The following is a 15427-nucleotide window of genomic DNA, read 5'->3' as shown; positions in this document are numbered from 1 at the left end:
TGTCAGTGCTGTGGCACAGGTTTGATCCCTAGCCTGAGAACTCCCGCACTGTGAGTGCGAACAGAAAAAATTTCTGGAGCGATAGGGACAAGCTCTGGAGGGGCTGCTCGTGCACCCACCATGTGCGTGTCTGCCGCACTGCAACTAATGAGTGCCTGCTGTTTGCAGCCTGGATCATTCTAACCATATGCATCATTCTAACCACCAGTTCCCCATAGACCAGAGCTTAGAGTCCAGGTTGGGGTGAGTGGGATGGCTTTGACCATCACGCATGGTCCCCTGGATGACTAATTGGGAGACACAGCCGAAATAAGTGACCGTTCTCAGCTTAAAACATTGGCGGGCACACGGAAGCGGGGCTGTGCGGTGGGTGGTCTGCACAGAGCGGGTGGGGCTCACGCCTCTCCTGGGCTTGTTCCCGGCAGCACATCAACAACGAGCACATCCACGGGGAGAAGAAGGAGTTCGTGTGCCGCTGGCAGGCCTGCACGCGGGAGCAGAAGCCCTTCAAGGCTCAGTACATGCTGGTGGTGCACATGCGCAGACACACAGGCGAGAAGCCCCACAAGTGCACGGTGAGGGGCTTTGCCACAGGGCCGGGTGACATGGGTCGTATGGGATGTATGACCATGGGGGGAGGACCGTTGGGACAGGTCTTACCAAAGGGGCGACCTCTCTGCTCCTGCCCTGTCTTGGGTGCTGGGGGCCTCTCGTCTCTGCTGCCCTAGACCTCCCGCTTCCTCTCCCTACCATGGGGCTGGGCTGGGGTCTCTGCAGTTGTGTCTGCGTGACCAAGAGCCCCAAAGCACAGCCTCACCCCGCCTCCGCTGGTGACCCCAGGCAGGGGGCCTGACTTGGTTGTTCCCTGCAGTATGTCCCCTGCACGTAGAAGAATTTGTTGGCGATTCACAGGTTGAGCAGTGATGGGTTAAAAGTCACTTTGGTAAGTGAAAAAAAAAAAAAAACAGCACAAAGATAAGCCCTTTTAGACAATCTCCCTTGTGGAGTCTGCAGGATTTGTGACTATTTGGTGGAACCATGTTTTTAAACATGCAGGAGTTGCTCCCTCTTTCAAAGGGGAAGCAGTCCTGTGATGCACGGATGGGGCTGTCGCAGAGGCCTCTGGGAACTCCTCTTTGTCAGTTACTGTAGTTCATGGATTCTGAGACACTTTTTGTTCTCATTGCAGTGTCTCTGAAATCAGTCTGTCTTCAAACCGGTGGTGTCTAGGATTCCATGAAAAACACTACCTTTGTCGGCAAGGCTGTTTTTTTGTTTTGTTTTGTTTTGTTTTGTTTTAAGATAAAATTCACGGTCATAAAGTTCACCTTTTTGAAAAAAAATGTATAAAAAAATGTGTAGTGCTTTTGAGCATATTCACAAAGTTGTGCATGCAGCCTTCACCACTAGCTAATTCCAGAACATCTTCATCACCCCAAAAGAAACCTGATAGCCAATCACTCCCCATTCTCCCCTCCCTGACATCCACTGACCACCACTAATCTGCTTCCTGTCTCTATCTATTTGCCTCTTTCTGGACAGTTCATAAAAATGGAGTCACACCATGTGCAGCCTTTTGTCACACCTTCCTTCACGTAGGACGTTTTCTAGGTTCATCCATGTTATAGCACGTATGAGTACTTTTCTTGTCATGGCTAAGTAATATTCCACTTTGGAAGGATCACCTTCTCTGTACCCATTCATCAGTGGGTGGCTATGTGCATTGTTTTCTCTTGCTGGATGTTACAAGCAATGCTGCTGTGACTATTCATGTGCAAGTTTTTGTCCGGCTGTGTTTTCAGTTCTCATCTGTATGTACCTAAGAGTAGAATTGCTGGGCCATATAGTAACTCTATTTTTAACTTTTTGAGGACCTGCCAGACTGTTTTCCAAAAGGGCTGCACCGCCTTACATTTCCAAGGGTGGAAGTTTCTAATTTTGTCACACCCTTGTCAGCAGGTGTCATTACCTGCCTTTTGATTACCTGGTCATCTCTGAGTGTGAAGCTGCATCTCATTGTGGTTTTGATTAGCATTTCCCTAGTAACAGATGATGTTGAGCATCCTTTCATATGCTATTGGCTCTTTGGAGACAGTTCTACTCCAGTACTTTGCTCGTTATTGGTCTTTTGATTGTTGAATGTGTAAGTTTTATTAGACCCTGATCGGATATCTGATTTGCAAATTTTTGTCTCCCATTCTGTAGGTTTTCTTTTGACTTTTTTCTTAACTTCCTGAGAAGCATAGAAGTTTTTAATTTTCGCAAAGTCAGGTGTTTTCATTGCTTGTGCTTTTGGTGTCATATATAAGAAACCATTGCCTAAACCAAGGTCGCAAGTTTATCCCTGTGTTTTCTTCTGTGAGGTTTACAGTTTATAGATATATAGTTTTATTTATATAAATATAAATATATATATGTATTTTTAATAATGTAGCCCTTCCATTTAGGGCTTTAATCCATTTTGAGTAGTTTTTATATATGGTGTGAATTAAGAGTCCAACTTCATCCTTTTGCATGTTGTTATGCCGTTATCCCAATCCCATTTGTTGGAGAGGCTGTTCTTTCCCCATCAAGTGGTCCTGGCACCCTCTTTGAACACAGGTTGACCCTAAACATCTGAGTTTATTTCTGAACTCCCAGTTCTCATTGATCACCATGTCTGTCTTATGCACAATCTTGATTACTGTAGTTTTGTCGTTAAGTTTTGAAATTGGGAAGCGTCAGTCCTCCAAATCTGCCCTCCTTTTGTGAGATTGTTTTGGCTCTTCTGGGTCCTTTGCAGCAACTTATTTTCTTAACAGCCTGAGTGGCAGCAGCCCATAGCCCTCTGACATGAACTGTGAGCTGTAGAAATAGATAAAAGGCATTAGAGGAGTTCCCATTGTGGCTCAGCGGGTTAAGAACCTGACATGACGTCCGTGAGGATATGGGTTCCATCCCTGGCCTCGCTCAGTGGGTTAAGGATCCCGTGCAGCCGGAAGCTGCAGTGTGGGTTACTGATGCAGCTCAGATCTGGCGTTGCTGTTGTTGGAGAATTGCTCGGATCGTCAGTGTCAGAAAATGAGACACATGAACATGGGGAGATCTCAACAAGGCTCTTTACTTCTGCAGAAGGGCACAGGTGCTCAAAAAGCACGCACGAAGAGAAAAGACCCTCCCTATTTATCCCTGACGCAGGTGGCATACCTGTCCCCCTCCCATTGGTCAGGTCAGGGTGCACATTCTTCTCGGTTGGCTCATTTGAAACAAACTGTGGCTGGGAGAAGAAGCAAAGAGGAGGGGGTCACAGGAAGGCGTCTCAGCTGAAACCGGAGCAAAATGGAGTAACCAAGATTGCCTTTGATAGAAAAGACATGTTAATTCTCACACTGTGGCTGTGGTGTAGGCCGGCAACTACAGCTCCCATTCGACCCCTAGCCTGGGAACTTCTATGTGCTGCAGGTGCGGCCCTAAAAAGACCAAAAAAAAAAAAAAAAGGCCTGGAAGCCAAGTATGCTCAGTCAGACTGACTGGGAATCAGGGGAAAATGTAAGGAATGCCACAGTTCCTGCTGGGGTTTGTGTGTCATTCTGGGGGCGATTGTCACAGCTCCCCTGGATGCAGTTTTGATATCACTGGAATAGGTGTCTCGTACAATGATCCTTCCTTCCTCCCTTCTTCCCTCCCCGCCCTCTTTCTGGCTCCCTCTTTTCCTCTTTTCCTCAAATGTTCCTTGAGTGCCAAAAATGTTTCTTTTCGGAATTCCCATCATGGCTCAGTGGTTAACGAATCTGACTAGGAACCATGAGGTCGCGGGTTCGATCCCTGGCCTCGCTCAATGGGTTAAGGATCCAGCGTTGCCTTGAGCTGTGGTGTAGGTTGCAGACGTGGCTCGGATCCTGCGTGACTGTGGCTGTGGTGTAGGCCGGCAGCTATAGCTCCGATTCGACCCCTAGCCTGGGAACCTCCATATGCCACAGGTGAAACCCTAGAAAAGACAAAAAAAAAAAAAAAATGTTTCTTTTCATCAGGCACTAAGTCCTAGGAACACAGGAATGAACAGGACCTAGAAGGTACCTGCTCTCAGGAAGTTGTATCTGATGGGAAGGCCAGATAATAAAAGGATTAAGATAACTATAAACCGTATTAGGGAATATTAAGGGAAAAGAGTAGTATTATAATTTTAAAAATCAGAGAATTGCTGTCAGAGGAGATGACCCAAAGATTGAGAGGGAGTGGGCCAGGTCAAGGCCAGGGTGGGTGGGGTGGGGGCGGGGAAAAGGTTCCAGTCAGAGGGGACAGTGTGTGCAAAGGCCTCTCTCCAGGAAGAACGTAGGGGGTCAAGGACCTGAAAGGAGAGAGGGTGAGGGTGACCTGCTTGCTCAAAGGGAGGGGGGACACTGGATTTTATGTTCAACCCATTTCAATGCATAGAACAGCTCTAATCAGGGAGTGGCCTAGGGAAACAGTTTAAAATAATATTTACAAAGAGTTTTTAGCAATGAGCTCCTGCTGTATAACACTGGGAACTGTCACTTATGATGGAGCATGATAATGTGAGGAAAAAGAATGTATACATGTATGTGTGACTGGGTCACCTTGCTGTACAGTAGAAAATTGACAGAACACTGTTGTAAACCAGCTATAATTGGAAAAAAATAATCATTTTTAAAAGATTTAAAAAAAATCAACAAAGAGTTTTTAATCACATAGGAAAAATCTTACAGTGTGCTGTTGATTTCAACAAGCAGAATAAGTAATTGAATCCTTGAGATGTTCCCAATTTGGGTTTTAGAAATGCACAGTTGGGAGTTCCCTGGTGGGTCAGCAGGTTACGGGTCCAGTGCTATCACTGTTATGGCTCAGGAGGCTGCTGTGGTGTGGGTTCAATCCCTGGCCAGGGAAGTTCTGCATGCTGCGGACATGGCATAAAATAAAATAAAATAAAATGTTCAGGGATGAACTGAGAAGTCCCAAGGGTACGACTTGCCTGGATGGTGGTGGTGGCTGTCCCTGGGCAGTCAGAGGTTTCATTTTCCTTGTTGCCCTTTTCAGTCCTTTCCAAGTTTTCAAGAATTGGCCATGTGTCATTTTTATAATCAGGAAGAAAGACAAATGTCATCGTTAAGATCCGTGCATCTGGGCGCATGACAGAGGGGCTAGAGCAGACCGTAGGGGTGGGGAGGAGGCCGAGGGCCGTCAGAGGTCAGACTCCCGGCCTGGCGTCCTGGGGCGCCCTGACTGACCGAAGCCGCCTCTCCCCAGTTCGAGGGCTGTTCCAAGGCCTACTCCCGCCTGGAGAACCTGAAGACGCACCTGAGGTCCCACACAGGAGAGAAGCCATACGTGTGTGAGCACGAGGGCTGCAACAAGGCCTTCTCCAACGCCTCGGACCGCGCCAAGCATCAGAACCGCACCCACTCCAACGAGGTACCCAGCAGGATGGGCCCCAGGACTACGGGGGGAGGTCCCACAGACTTGGGTGTAAATGCGTCCCCCTCACCCCACGGCCTCTCCACACCTGTAGGCCATCTGGTGCCCAGATGCAGGGGCCGCCCCCCACCACACACACACACACACACTGACCTGTTGTTCCAGCTCAGCATGCAGCCGCAGCCCCTGTCCCCACAGCCTGGCAGCTGCTGGTGACACACTCCAGCTGCCAGTGCTGCCTGGGCCTGCCATGTCCTTCAGCCCCCACCATGGGGCACAGAGCAGCCTCCCCGGGTAGCCAGAGCCCCAGGCAGGGCTGAGAGTCCAGGGAGGAAGTTAGGGGGCAGCCCGTGGGATCTGCTGTCCCCATGCAGCCACTCAGCAATTGTCACTGAAGTCGACTCAGGAAAGAATGTTTCGAAAAGCCTAGATACACTTGGGACCCCAAAGAGTCTTGCAATGATGCTTGTAAGAAGAGGAATTCCCAAAGGTGTCTGAACCCCTTCAAGTGTCTAAAGACAAGAGAGGGGTGTGTGGTGTGTGTGTGTGTGTGTGTGTGTACATGTAGGTATGTGTGTTTGCAAGTGTGTATGTGCATGTGTCAATGTGTGGATGTGGGTGTATGTATTATGTGTGGGTGCATGGATTGTATGTGTAAGTTTGTGTACACGTGTGTGTTTATGTACCTGCACGTGTGTGTGTGTGTGTTGACATGTGCATACACGTGTGTCTGCATGTATGTAGGTAAATTGGGGAAATATGTCCATATGCGGATTGCGAGGGAGTGTGTGTCAGCTCAGGATGGAGGCTCAGGAACCTGGATTTTCATGCCATTCCTGAGTGACTTTAGCCAGTGTCTCTGCCTCTCTGAACCTGTCTTTCCCCATAAGAGAGGTCAGTGTTGGTGCTCTCACAGATGAATAACGAGGTAATGCCCTCGCTATTGATATCTCCAAGCCCAGCACCGGATCAGATGCTGATCTCACCGGGCACTCTGTGTCCCCTCCCGCCACACTCTCTGATCCATGCCCTCAAGCCTGTGGTGGGGGTTCCCTTAACCTTACCTACAGGAAGAAGTGGACAGTGAGACCATCAGGGCCAGGCTTCTGAAGACCAGGGCTGGCATGGCCCCATCCAGGGGTCACTGGCTATAGGTGGGTGGGGTGCCTTCTGAGGCTGCCATCAGCTCTGCTGAAGGACGCGCCTCCAGGAGCCGGGGAGCATTCCCAGACGTAACGTAGGCCTCATCTCTTCCCAGAAACCCTACATCTGCAAGATCCCAGGCTGTACCAAGCGATACACGGACCCCAGCTCACTCCGGAAACACGTGAAAACGGTCCATGGCCCAGATGCTCACGTCACCAAGAAGCAGCGCAATGACGTGCACCTCCGCGCGCCCCTGCTCAGGGAGAACGGGGACAGCGAGGCTGGTGCCGAGCCCGGCCGGGGCTCCGAGGACAGCACCGAGGCCAGCAGCACCAGCCAGGCTGTGGAGGACTGCCTGCATGTCAAAGCCATCAAGACGGAGAGCTCCGGGGTAAGTAGAGCTGCAGGCCACGCCCCGCCCGCCCCCAGGAGACCAAGCCCAGTGGCGGGGGCCCAGACCCCCAACTGAAGCTGTTGTCTGCCCCCGGGGTCCCCCTCCAGGAGCATGATGAGGTCACTCCTCTTCTGCAGCTTGACTTCCCTCCCTTCCCCACCTTGGGCCCCCACAGAACCTCTCTGGGGCCAGCTGTGGGTGATGAGATGCCCGCCCTGGCGCGGTCGGTCTGCAGGGGCGGGTGGCTCCTGGTGTCTGCCTTTCCAACCAGAATCTGGGCACCACAGCTGCCACCTGCCCCCCTGTCCTGTCTCTGCGTCCTTGTCCCTCTGGCCTGCCCTCCTTTTGTTTCTAACCACCTGTTCTTTGTCTCCACCTTTCTCCTGACTGTACCTCCCCTAAGGATAGACGGTACTGAGGTGAGCAGAGGAGCCGGGAGGGGCTGTGGGCGGGCTGGTGTGAGCGAGGGGGGCTGGGGGGCTTGTCCAGGCTCCTCTCCAGCCCGGGAAAGGCAGGCTGGGGTAGGCAGATGGCAGGCTACAGGTGGGGCCAGGGGAACAGGCCAAGGCCAGCAGCAGGAGTCAAGGTCATGGGTGCAAGAGGAAGTGGCAGGACCCGAGCCTGCAGGAGGGACAGGACAGAGAAGAGATGTGACTCTAGGCTGCAGAAGAGGGAAGGACCAACCTACAGAAGGTCTGGAGTGCCAAGGTCAGGGATGTGAGCAGTGCCACGGGTAGAAGGGTGCGTTGCAGCTTCCCTGGAAAGGTCTGGAATGTGGGAGCCTTTGGGCTAGCAATGAGCCAAAGATGCTGCAACACAGCTTCATTTGGTCTCAGATCCCAGGTCATGGCGGTGTTCCGGCTGGACACGTGTGCCATGAACTCCCGGCCATGGCCCCCTGACCCAGAGGGAGGGCTGGTTTGGGGTGGCCATTCTGGCCAGGGACAAGGGCTGTATCCAGCAGCTCCCGCTCTGAGGTCTCTGCTTCCCTTTCTCCAACCCACCTCCAGCCCGTTCCTTGCTTCCTCAAGCAACCTGTCACGGCAGTTGGGAGGCTGATGTCCCCTCTTTTATGAAGGCTGATGTCACCTTCACACAGCTGTGGCATCCTCTGTAGGGCACAGGCTTCAAGGTGTCCATGAGTGTCCCCACACTGAAAGCTCCACAGGCAGGGCTCCGGCCCAGACGCCAGCTGGGAGAGCTTAGAGCACAGCCGGGGGAGGGTGGGGGGTGGATACCTGACATTGACCGGTGTCATCTACTTGCATGGGGTGGGAGGTGGGGTGTCTCCATCCGCCTGCTAGCTCTGTCCAGGAGGAATTTCAGGCCTAGCCTATTGTCAAGGAATCCAAGGTTCAGAGAGGTGATGTTTTGAGAGCAGCTCACACAGCAGCTTCTTTCCCTCCCCCTGGATGTGCGAGAGCTTGGGCGGCGTGGGTACTGAGCAGGTGGTTCCCACACCATCTGATTCTGTGCTTTCTCACCACGCCCTCTCACAGCTGTGTCAGTCCAGCCCCGGGGCCCAATCTTCCTGCAGCAGTGAGCCCTCACCCCTGGGCAGTGCCCCCAACAATGACAGCGGCGTGGAGATGCCGGGGACAGGGCCTGGGAGCCTGGGAGACCTGACTGCTCTGGATGACACACCACCAGGGGCCGATGCCTCCGCCCTGGCCGCCCCCTCTGCCGGTGGCCTGCAGCTGCGCAAACACATGACCGCCATGCACCGGTTCGAGCAGCTCAAGAAGGAGAAGCTCAAGTCGCTCAAGGATTCCTGCTCATGGGCCGGGCCAGCTCCACACACCCGGAACTCCAAGCTGCCTCCCCTCCCGGGAAGTGGTGAGTGGGGTCCCAGTGCCCAGTGAGGCGGGAGAGAGCCCAGGGGTGCACAGTGAGGTACAGACACACCATGCACCCTCTCACTGGGTGCCCAAGATAGGATGGATCTTATGAGCTTGTTGCACAGATAAGAACACTAAGGTGCAATGGCAGTGCTGAGACTTAGCCCAGGCCTGAGTGGCTCCAAAGCCCACGCTCTTTCATCCTGCATCCATATAAGCCCTAAAAACAGGCAAACCCAGCTCATATCCTCCTCCCCCTCTTCCTCATGAATCATTCATTCGTTCATGATGGACACTGAGGCAGAGGCCCTGGTGGGAGAGTCATACGTTCCTGGTCCTGATCCCTCTGCTTAGACGGCCATGTCCCCAGATGCCGGAGGAGCCAAGTAACACCCAGGACAGAGCTCGGGGTAGTGCTGTACAGAGGGAGAAAGTACGGCAGCTGGGGAGAAGCAAGGAGGTCTTCCTGGAGGAGGCAAGCAGGGAGGTGTTCCTGGTGGAGGAGGCTCAGTCTCAGAAGGTGTTGGCCAGGCTTTGAGATGGAAAACGTCTTCACCAACTGTTGCCTGAGTACTGACTCTGCCAGGCAGTGTAGCAGGCACCAGGTGCACTGGGGCATTGAGCCTCTGGGCTGCCCACCAGGGACTGAAGGCCCAGTGTGGACTGCAGGACTGGGTTATTGAGGAGTGGAGGCTGAGAGGCACCACCCCCACTCTCCCTTGACGGAGGATTTGTTGCTCCAGGGACTGCTGTAGAGGCCGATCAAGGCCCGGAGCTCCCCATGAGATGAGCGGAGGCCAGCAGTGGGCCTGAGGTGTCTCTCCTCCCTTCCGTGGCCCTGGATCTCAGGACACTCCCTATAAACAGCCTGTATAAACTATAAACTCAGGCCTATGGGAGCCCAGCTGGCAGCACCCATCCATGGAGGGTGAGGGTGAGGGAAGATGTGCCCCAGGCGCTCCTGGCTCTTCTCATTAACCCAGTGCTCTGGAGAGGCACGTCCATCCACAGCCAGAGAAACAGGATGGGACGGAATGAAAATGCAGTCAGCCAGGCAGTGGGAGCTAAGACTGGGATGAGGGCTTCTGGCTTCTGCAGGCCATCCTGGCAATAAGGCCACCATTTGCTCCCTTACTGTCCCTTCCTTCCCTTCTTTTGTTAAAAAAGCATTGGCTGGGGGCCTGCCACTTGCCAGGCCACAGCTCGAGGCAGGGCAGACTCCTTGAAGTCCTCCAGGCAGAGGTCCTTCTCCCTGTCCCCTGCCGCCCTGTGCTGACTCCTCTCCCCTCCTGCAGGCTCCATGCTGGAAAACTTCAGCGGCGGGCCGGTGGGGCTGCTGCCCAACCCGCGACTGTCGGAGCTGTCCGCCAGCGAGGTGACTGTGCTGAGCCACCTGCAGGAGCGCCGCGACAGCTCCACCAGCACGGTCAGCTCGGCCTACACCGTGAGCCGCCGCTCTTCCGGCAGCTCCCCCTACTTCTCCAGCCGCCGCTCCAGTGACGCCTCACCCCTGGGCCCTGGCCGCGCGAACCCTGCCAGTTCTGCCGACTCCTACGACCCCATCTCCACCGATGCGTCGCGGCGCTCGAGCGAGGCCAGCCAGTGCGGCGGTGCTGGTGGCCCAGGGCTGCTCCAGCTCACCCCCGCCCAGCAGTACAGCCTGCGGGCCAAGTACGCGGCAGCCACTGGTGGGCCACCCCCGACGCCGCTGCCCGGCCTGGAGCGCGCGAGCCTGCGGGCCAGGCTGGCGCTGCTGGATGCTCCAGAGCGCGCGCCGCCCGCCGCCTGCCCGCGCCCAGTTGGGGTGGGGCTGCGGCGCGGCAGCGACGGGCCACACTATGGCCCGACGGGAGTGGCACCCACCTTCCCCCATGAGGGCCCAGGCGGTGGGCTGCGGCGGGCCAGTGATCCCGGGAGGCGGCCTGACGCCTTGGCGCCCCCGCGGGTCCAGCGCTTCCACAGTGCCCACAACATGGCCCCGGGCGCGCTGCCACCAACGTGCACCCAGGGGCGAGGCCTCCGCCTTCAGGGCCACGCGAGCGCCGACGGCGGCCTGGCCCGCAGTGCCTACTCGCCCCGGCCGCCGAGCATCAGCGAGGACCTGGTGATGGAGGCCGTAGCGGCAGCGGCAGACAGCGCGGGCCCGGAGATCAGTCTCGGGCTGCCAGAGGACGACCTCGTGCTTCCCGATGACGTGGTGCAGTACATCAAGGCGCGTGCAGGTGGCGCTCTAGAGGAGAGCACCCCGCAAGTGTACGCCCCGGAAAGCACCTGCTTCCCTGAGAACCCCAAACTGCCCAGCCCAGGGCTGCCCAGCCAGCGCAGGATAGCGGCCGCAGACTCCAACGTGGGCCCCTCCGCCCCTGCGCTGGGAGGCTGCCAGCTAGGCTACGGGGCCCCCTCCAGCCTGAACAAGAACAGCATGCCTGTGCAGTGGAACGAGGTGAGCTCCGGCACCGTGGACGCCTTGGCCAGCCAGATGAAGCCTCCTCCCTTCCCCCAGGGTAACCTGGCTGTTGTGCAGCAGAAGCCGGCCTTCAGCCAGTACCCAGGCTACAGTCCGCAAGGCCTGCAGCCAAGTCCTGGGAGCCTGGACAGCTCACAGCCACACCTTCAGCCCTGTGGTGGGGCCCCCTCAGCGCTCAGGGTGAATTACATGCACCAACTGCGGCAGCCAGGGGCAGGTGGCCAGTGTCCCAGCATGACAGCGGCTGTGAGCCCCCACACCGGCTACAGCCAAGCCCATCCCCAGCTGAGCCCCAGCACCATGGGGGGGACCCTGAACCAGTTCCCCACCTCTTGCAGCAACATGGCAGCCAAGCCAGGCCACCTGGGGTTCCCCCAGCAAATGGAGGTGGCTCCTGACCCCACCATGATGGGCAGCAACAATAGGGAACTTGGGATCCCCAATTCCACCCTGCCTGGGATGCCACCCACTCATGCTGCACAGAGCTACCCCCAGCAGAGCCATCTCCTGGCAACCGCCATGAGCCAGGAGGGCTACCGCCAAGGTCCCAGCCTTATGCCTTCCCACCAGCCCAGCTTCATGGAGCCCCAGCAGGGCACGATGGGGGTGGCTGGATCAAGCTTTGGCCTGGTACAACCCCGGCCACCACCGGAGCCCAGCCCTGCTGGCCGCCACCGTGGGGTGCGTGCTGGACAGCAGCTGGCTTATGCCAGGGCGACTGGCCATGCCATGGCTGCTCTGTCAGCCAACCAGGAGATGGCAGAGTCTGTGCCCAAAGGTACCATGTTGTCCCTCCCCCCACAGCCCCCCGCACAGGACACAGGCGGGGCCCAGGACCACAGCATGCTCTACTATTACGGCCAGATCCATATGTACGAGCAGAATGGAGGCCTAGAGAGACAGGCAGGCTGCCAGGCCATGCAGCCCCAGCCACCGCAGCCCCAGGCCTTGCCCTCGCCCGGGGTCAACCAGGTGTCTAGCACGGTGGACTCCCAGCTCCTGGAGGCCCCCCAGATTGATTTTGATGCCATTATGGATGACGGTGACCATTCCAGCTTGCTCTCGGGCGCCCTGAGCCCCGGCCTCCTCCACAGCCTCTCCCAGAGCTCCTCGCGCCTCACCACCCCTCGGAACTCCCTGACGCTGCCCTCCATCCCCGCGGGCATCAGCAACATGGCCGTCGGGGACATGAGCTCCATGCTCACGAGCCTGGCTGAGGAGAGCAAGTTCCTGAACATGATCACCTAAGGCCCCAGCGCCCGGTGCTGAGCAGACCCAGCGGGACCATCGCCTCCCAGAGCATGTGGCTTTGGTCCATTTCATTTTCCCCCCAAAAGTATTAAATAGGTCTGAGGGAGTTTGGCCAGTGGCTGGTTCAGACCGCAGATGCTGCAAGGGCAGGTTGACGTGCTTCCTGTCTGGTCTTCTTTTAGATGATTTTTCCGAACTCTGGAAAAAAGTCTCAATGGGAAAGGCAAGGCAGGAATGGAAAACTCATTACACAGTGCTTCCCAGCCTTTGGTGTTTATGGGACCACCCTGTTCTGGCTTCGTCACCTCTGTCATTTGGCAAGTGGGGGATTACCTTGGCCATGGGCTTTCCAAGTGCACGAGGAATGAGGCGAGAGGAGCCACATTTGGGGTTGGATCTGAAAGCCACATTGGATAGTCTTCTAATCCAGGAAGATAAGCTTCTTATTCTGGTGCTTGCAAGGTAAAGGAATTCCTGGCCCTTTGAAATTCTATGAAGCTTAATTCTTGAGGCCTCTAACATCCCTTGCCATGGAGGAGAAAAAAAAGATTTTACTTGGACTGGCGTTCCCGTTGCGGCTTAGCAAATTAAGAATCCGACTAGCGTTCATGAAGATTCAGGTTCAATCCATGGCTTCGCTCAGCAGGCTTAAGGGTCCGGCGTTGCTGTGAGCTGTGGTGTAGGTCACAGACATGGCTCCAATCCCGCGTGGCTGTGGCTGTGGCTGTGGCATAGGCCGGCAACTGCAGCTTGAATTCAATCCCTAGCCTGGGAACTTCCATATGCTGTGGGTGTGGCCCTAAAAAGAAAGAAAAGAAAAGAAAAAAAAAAAAAAAAAAAAAGATTTTACCTGGATACTTTAGAAGCACATCTGGATTCTGGGTTTGGTAGAGCTGGCATCTCTACCCCACAGAGCCGAGTTTGCAGCTGGTGGACTGTCCACATGTAAATGGTTAAATAAAGTATGGACCTATTGCCCCCCAAAAGAAAAGAAAAAAGTGTAATATTCAGGGCAAGCCCAGAAGCTGCCCTGGCCTCTCCAGACCGTGTTTACAGTGTTCGTTGCATGTAGAATGTAGCCCTTCCCAAAAAGAACACATTTCTAAATACCTCGGGGTTGCTGGAGCTGCTGTGGGTTAGGGATGGACCAAGGCGAGCCGGGTGGGGACAGGGCCTGGCTAAAGTGACTGGGGGTCAGGGGCCCAGCCTCAGGCCACCCTGGCGGTTTCCCAGCAGGAAAAGGAAGTCGCACATTGACCCTGCCCTGTTTCTCCAGTGCACTGTCCACCTACTCTACCATGTAGAACCCGAGGGCTTGATCGCAGCCTCCACTCAGGTTCCTCCGGGCCCTGCTCTCTGCTCACCTGTAGCCCCAGGCTACAATATGCAGTCCTGGTATCTTCTGAATTCCCTTCCCTCTGGCCTCCTGTTCATTTCACAGAAAGACAACCTGCATGGTTTTTAGGTGGGAGGGGGGGAAGGTCAAGGGGTTGATTCTTGGGATTCTAAGGGACCGTCGCTGAATTCTCCTGTTCAGTGTGACCAAGCCCCACCCAGAGATGGAATTGGGACCTGGCATCAGAGGACATTGTTCCTGAGCATACCGTAGGGTGAACCACACACGTATGCCAACACCCCACACCTTTCCCAGGGTGAATTTGTGGCAGCCTTGCCCAAAGCAATGGCACCACTCAGAACTTGATACTGAAATGACCCTGGCTTCCATCAGGACAGGCTTCAGCCAAACCTCACCTGGGCCTCTCCATCCCAGAACATCAGATACTTCGTTAGGGTCCAAAAGACAAGGCCCACTTCAAATAATAGCCCCGGGACACCTGCAAGGGTCTCTTTGTGGTACGTGTTCCTTCCCTGAGCTGAGAGGTGGCCGGCCATTCCCGGCCTGTATATAGTCTGTACAGAGGACTTCCTCCCTGAAAATACTGTAGGCAAATCATCCAGTCAGATTTATATCTCTGAAACATTTTTAGCTTTTTCTACATGCTATGAATTGAGATGACATGCTCAACTTGTAAATAAGTCTTTTTGTACATTAAAAAAAAAGTAATTTTTGCATAATTTATTTTGTCAGCCTGCCTCTTCCTTGACAGTAGTTAATGAAAACCTAGGCTGTAAATTTGGCACATTTGAACAGAAAGTAGGCTGTATTTTTTTCTCAGCAGCGTCAAAATTGACTATCCCAACTTCACCTGGAAATGTTTAATGCTAAGACATTTACTGGCTGTTTGTTGTTGGGGGCTTGGATGCGGGGCAGGTTTGACGCTGTACAGACACTATGTGGCAGCTGGTCAGAACATCTAAGCTGGTGGCACAGTGGTCAACGAATCCAACTAGGAACCATGAGGTTGTGGGTTCAATTATTGGCCTTGCTCAGTGGGTTAAGGATCCAGTGTTGCCGTGAGCTGTAGTGTAGGTTGCAGACGTGGCTCGGATCCCGAGTTGCTGTGGTTCTGGTGTAGGCCGGCAGCTACAACTCCAATTAGACCCCTAGCCTGGGAATCTCCATATGCTGCGGGAGGGGCCCTAGATAAGGCAAAAAAGACCAAAAAAAAAAAAAAAAATCTAAGCTGGTTTGGGGTAAGTGGTCCTGTCTTGCCCAGAGCCCTTCTCATGTCAGAATCCCCTCTCTGATGCTCTGATGGGCCGTCTACTGAGCATGTTGAGTGTGGGGGTGGGGGAAGAAGATAGAAACCCCTCCAGGCTCTGGGGTCAAAGGGAAGTCAGGGCAGGCAGGTGGAGGCCCTGATACCCAGCAGGTGGCCTTGGGCACAGGGGCCTGTGTGGAGCTGCCACAGGCAGAGATGCCATGCTTTTGTAGGTGGCCCTGACAGATGCCTGGGGAGGGTGAGAGTCTGGAGAGCCAGGAGGCTGCCTCTGATGGTGATGAGGCTACTACTGTGA

General features: G+C 54.8%; 1 protein-coding gene across 9 annotated transcripts in view; it reads left to right on the top strand.

Annotated features, from left to right (window-relative positions):
• GLI2 (GLI family zinc finger 2) overlaps window positions 1-14584 on the top strand; it is a 267098-nt gene extending 252514 nt beyond the window's left edge. For 8 of the 9 annotated variants that reach the window (XM_084998151.1, XM_084998153.1, XM_021074615.2 and 5 more), the window contains 5 exons: window positions 426-575; window positions 5245-5409; window positions 6671-6949; window positions 8452-8788; window positions 10086-14584. In XM_084998151.1, the coding sequence (XP_084854277.1) occupies window positions 426-575; window positions 5245-5409; window positions 6671-6949; window positions 8452-8788; window positions 10086-12505 (3351 nt within the window). In that variant the 3' untranslated portion in view covers window positions 12506-14584. 9 annotated transcript variants of the gene reach the window in all.
• The last annotated feature ends 843 nt before the right edge of the window (window positions 14585-15427 follow it).

Source organism: Sus scrofa, chromosome 15, assembly GCF_054392235.1.
Source record: "Sus scrofa isolate SSC_HxYL_T2T_F1_AM1 chromosome 15, Sscrofa_HxYL_maternal_Yorkshire_Landrace_v2.0, whole genome shotgun sequence".
NCBI lineage: Eukaryota > Metazoa > Chordata > Mammalia > Artiodactyla > Suidae > Sus > Sus scrofa.
Note: the sequence above shows the minus strand (reverse complement) of the source record. Positions and strands in the feature narration are given on the sequence as shown.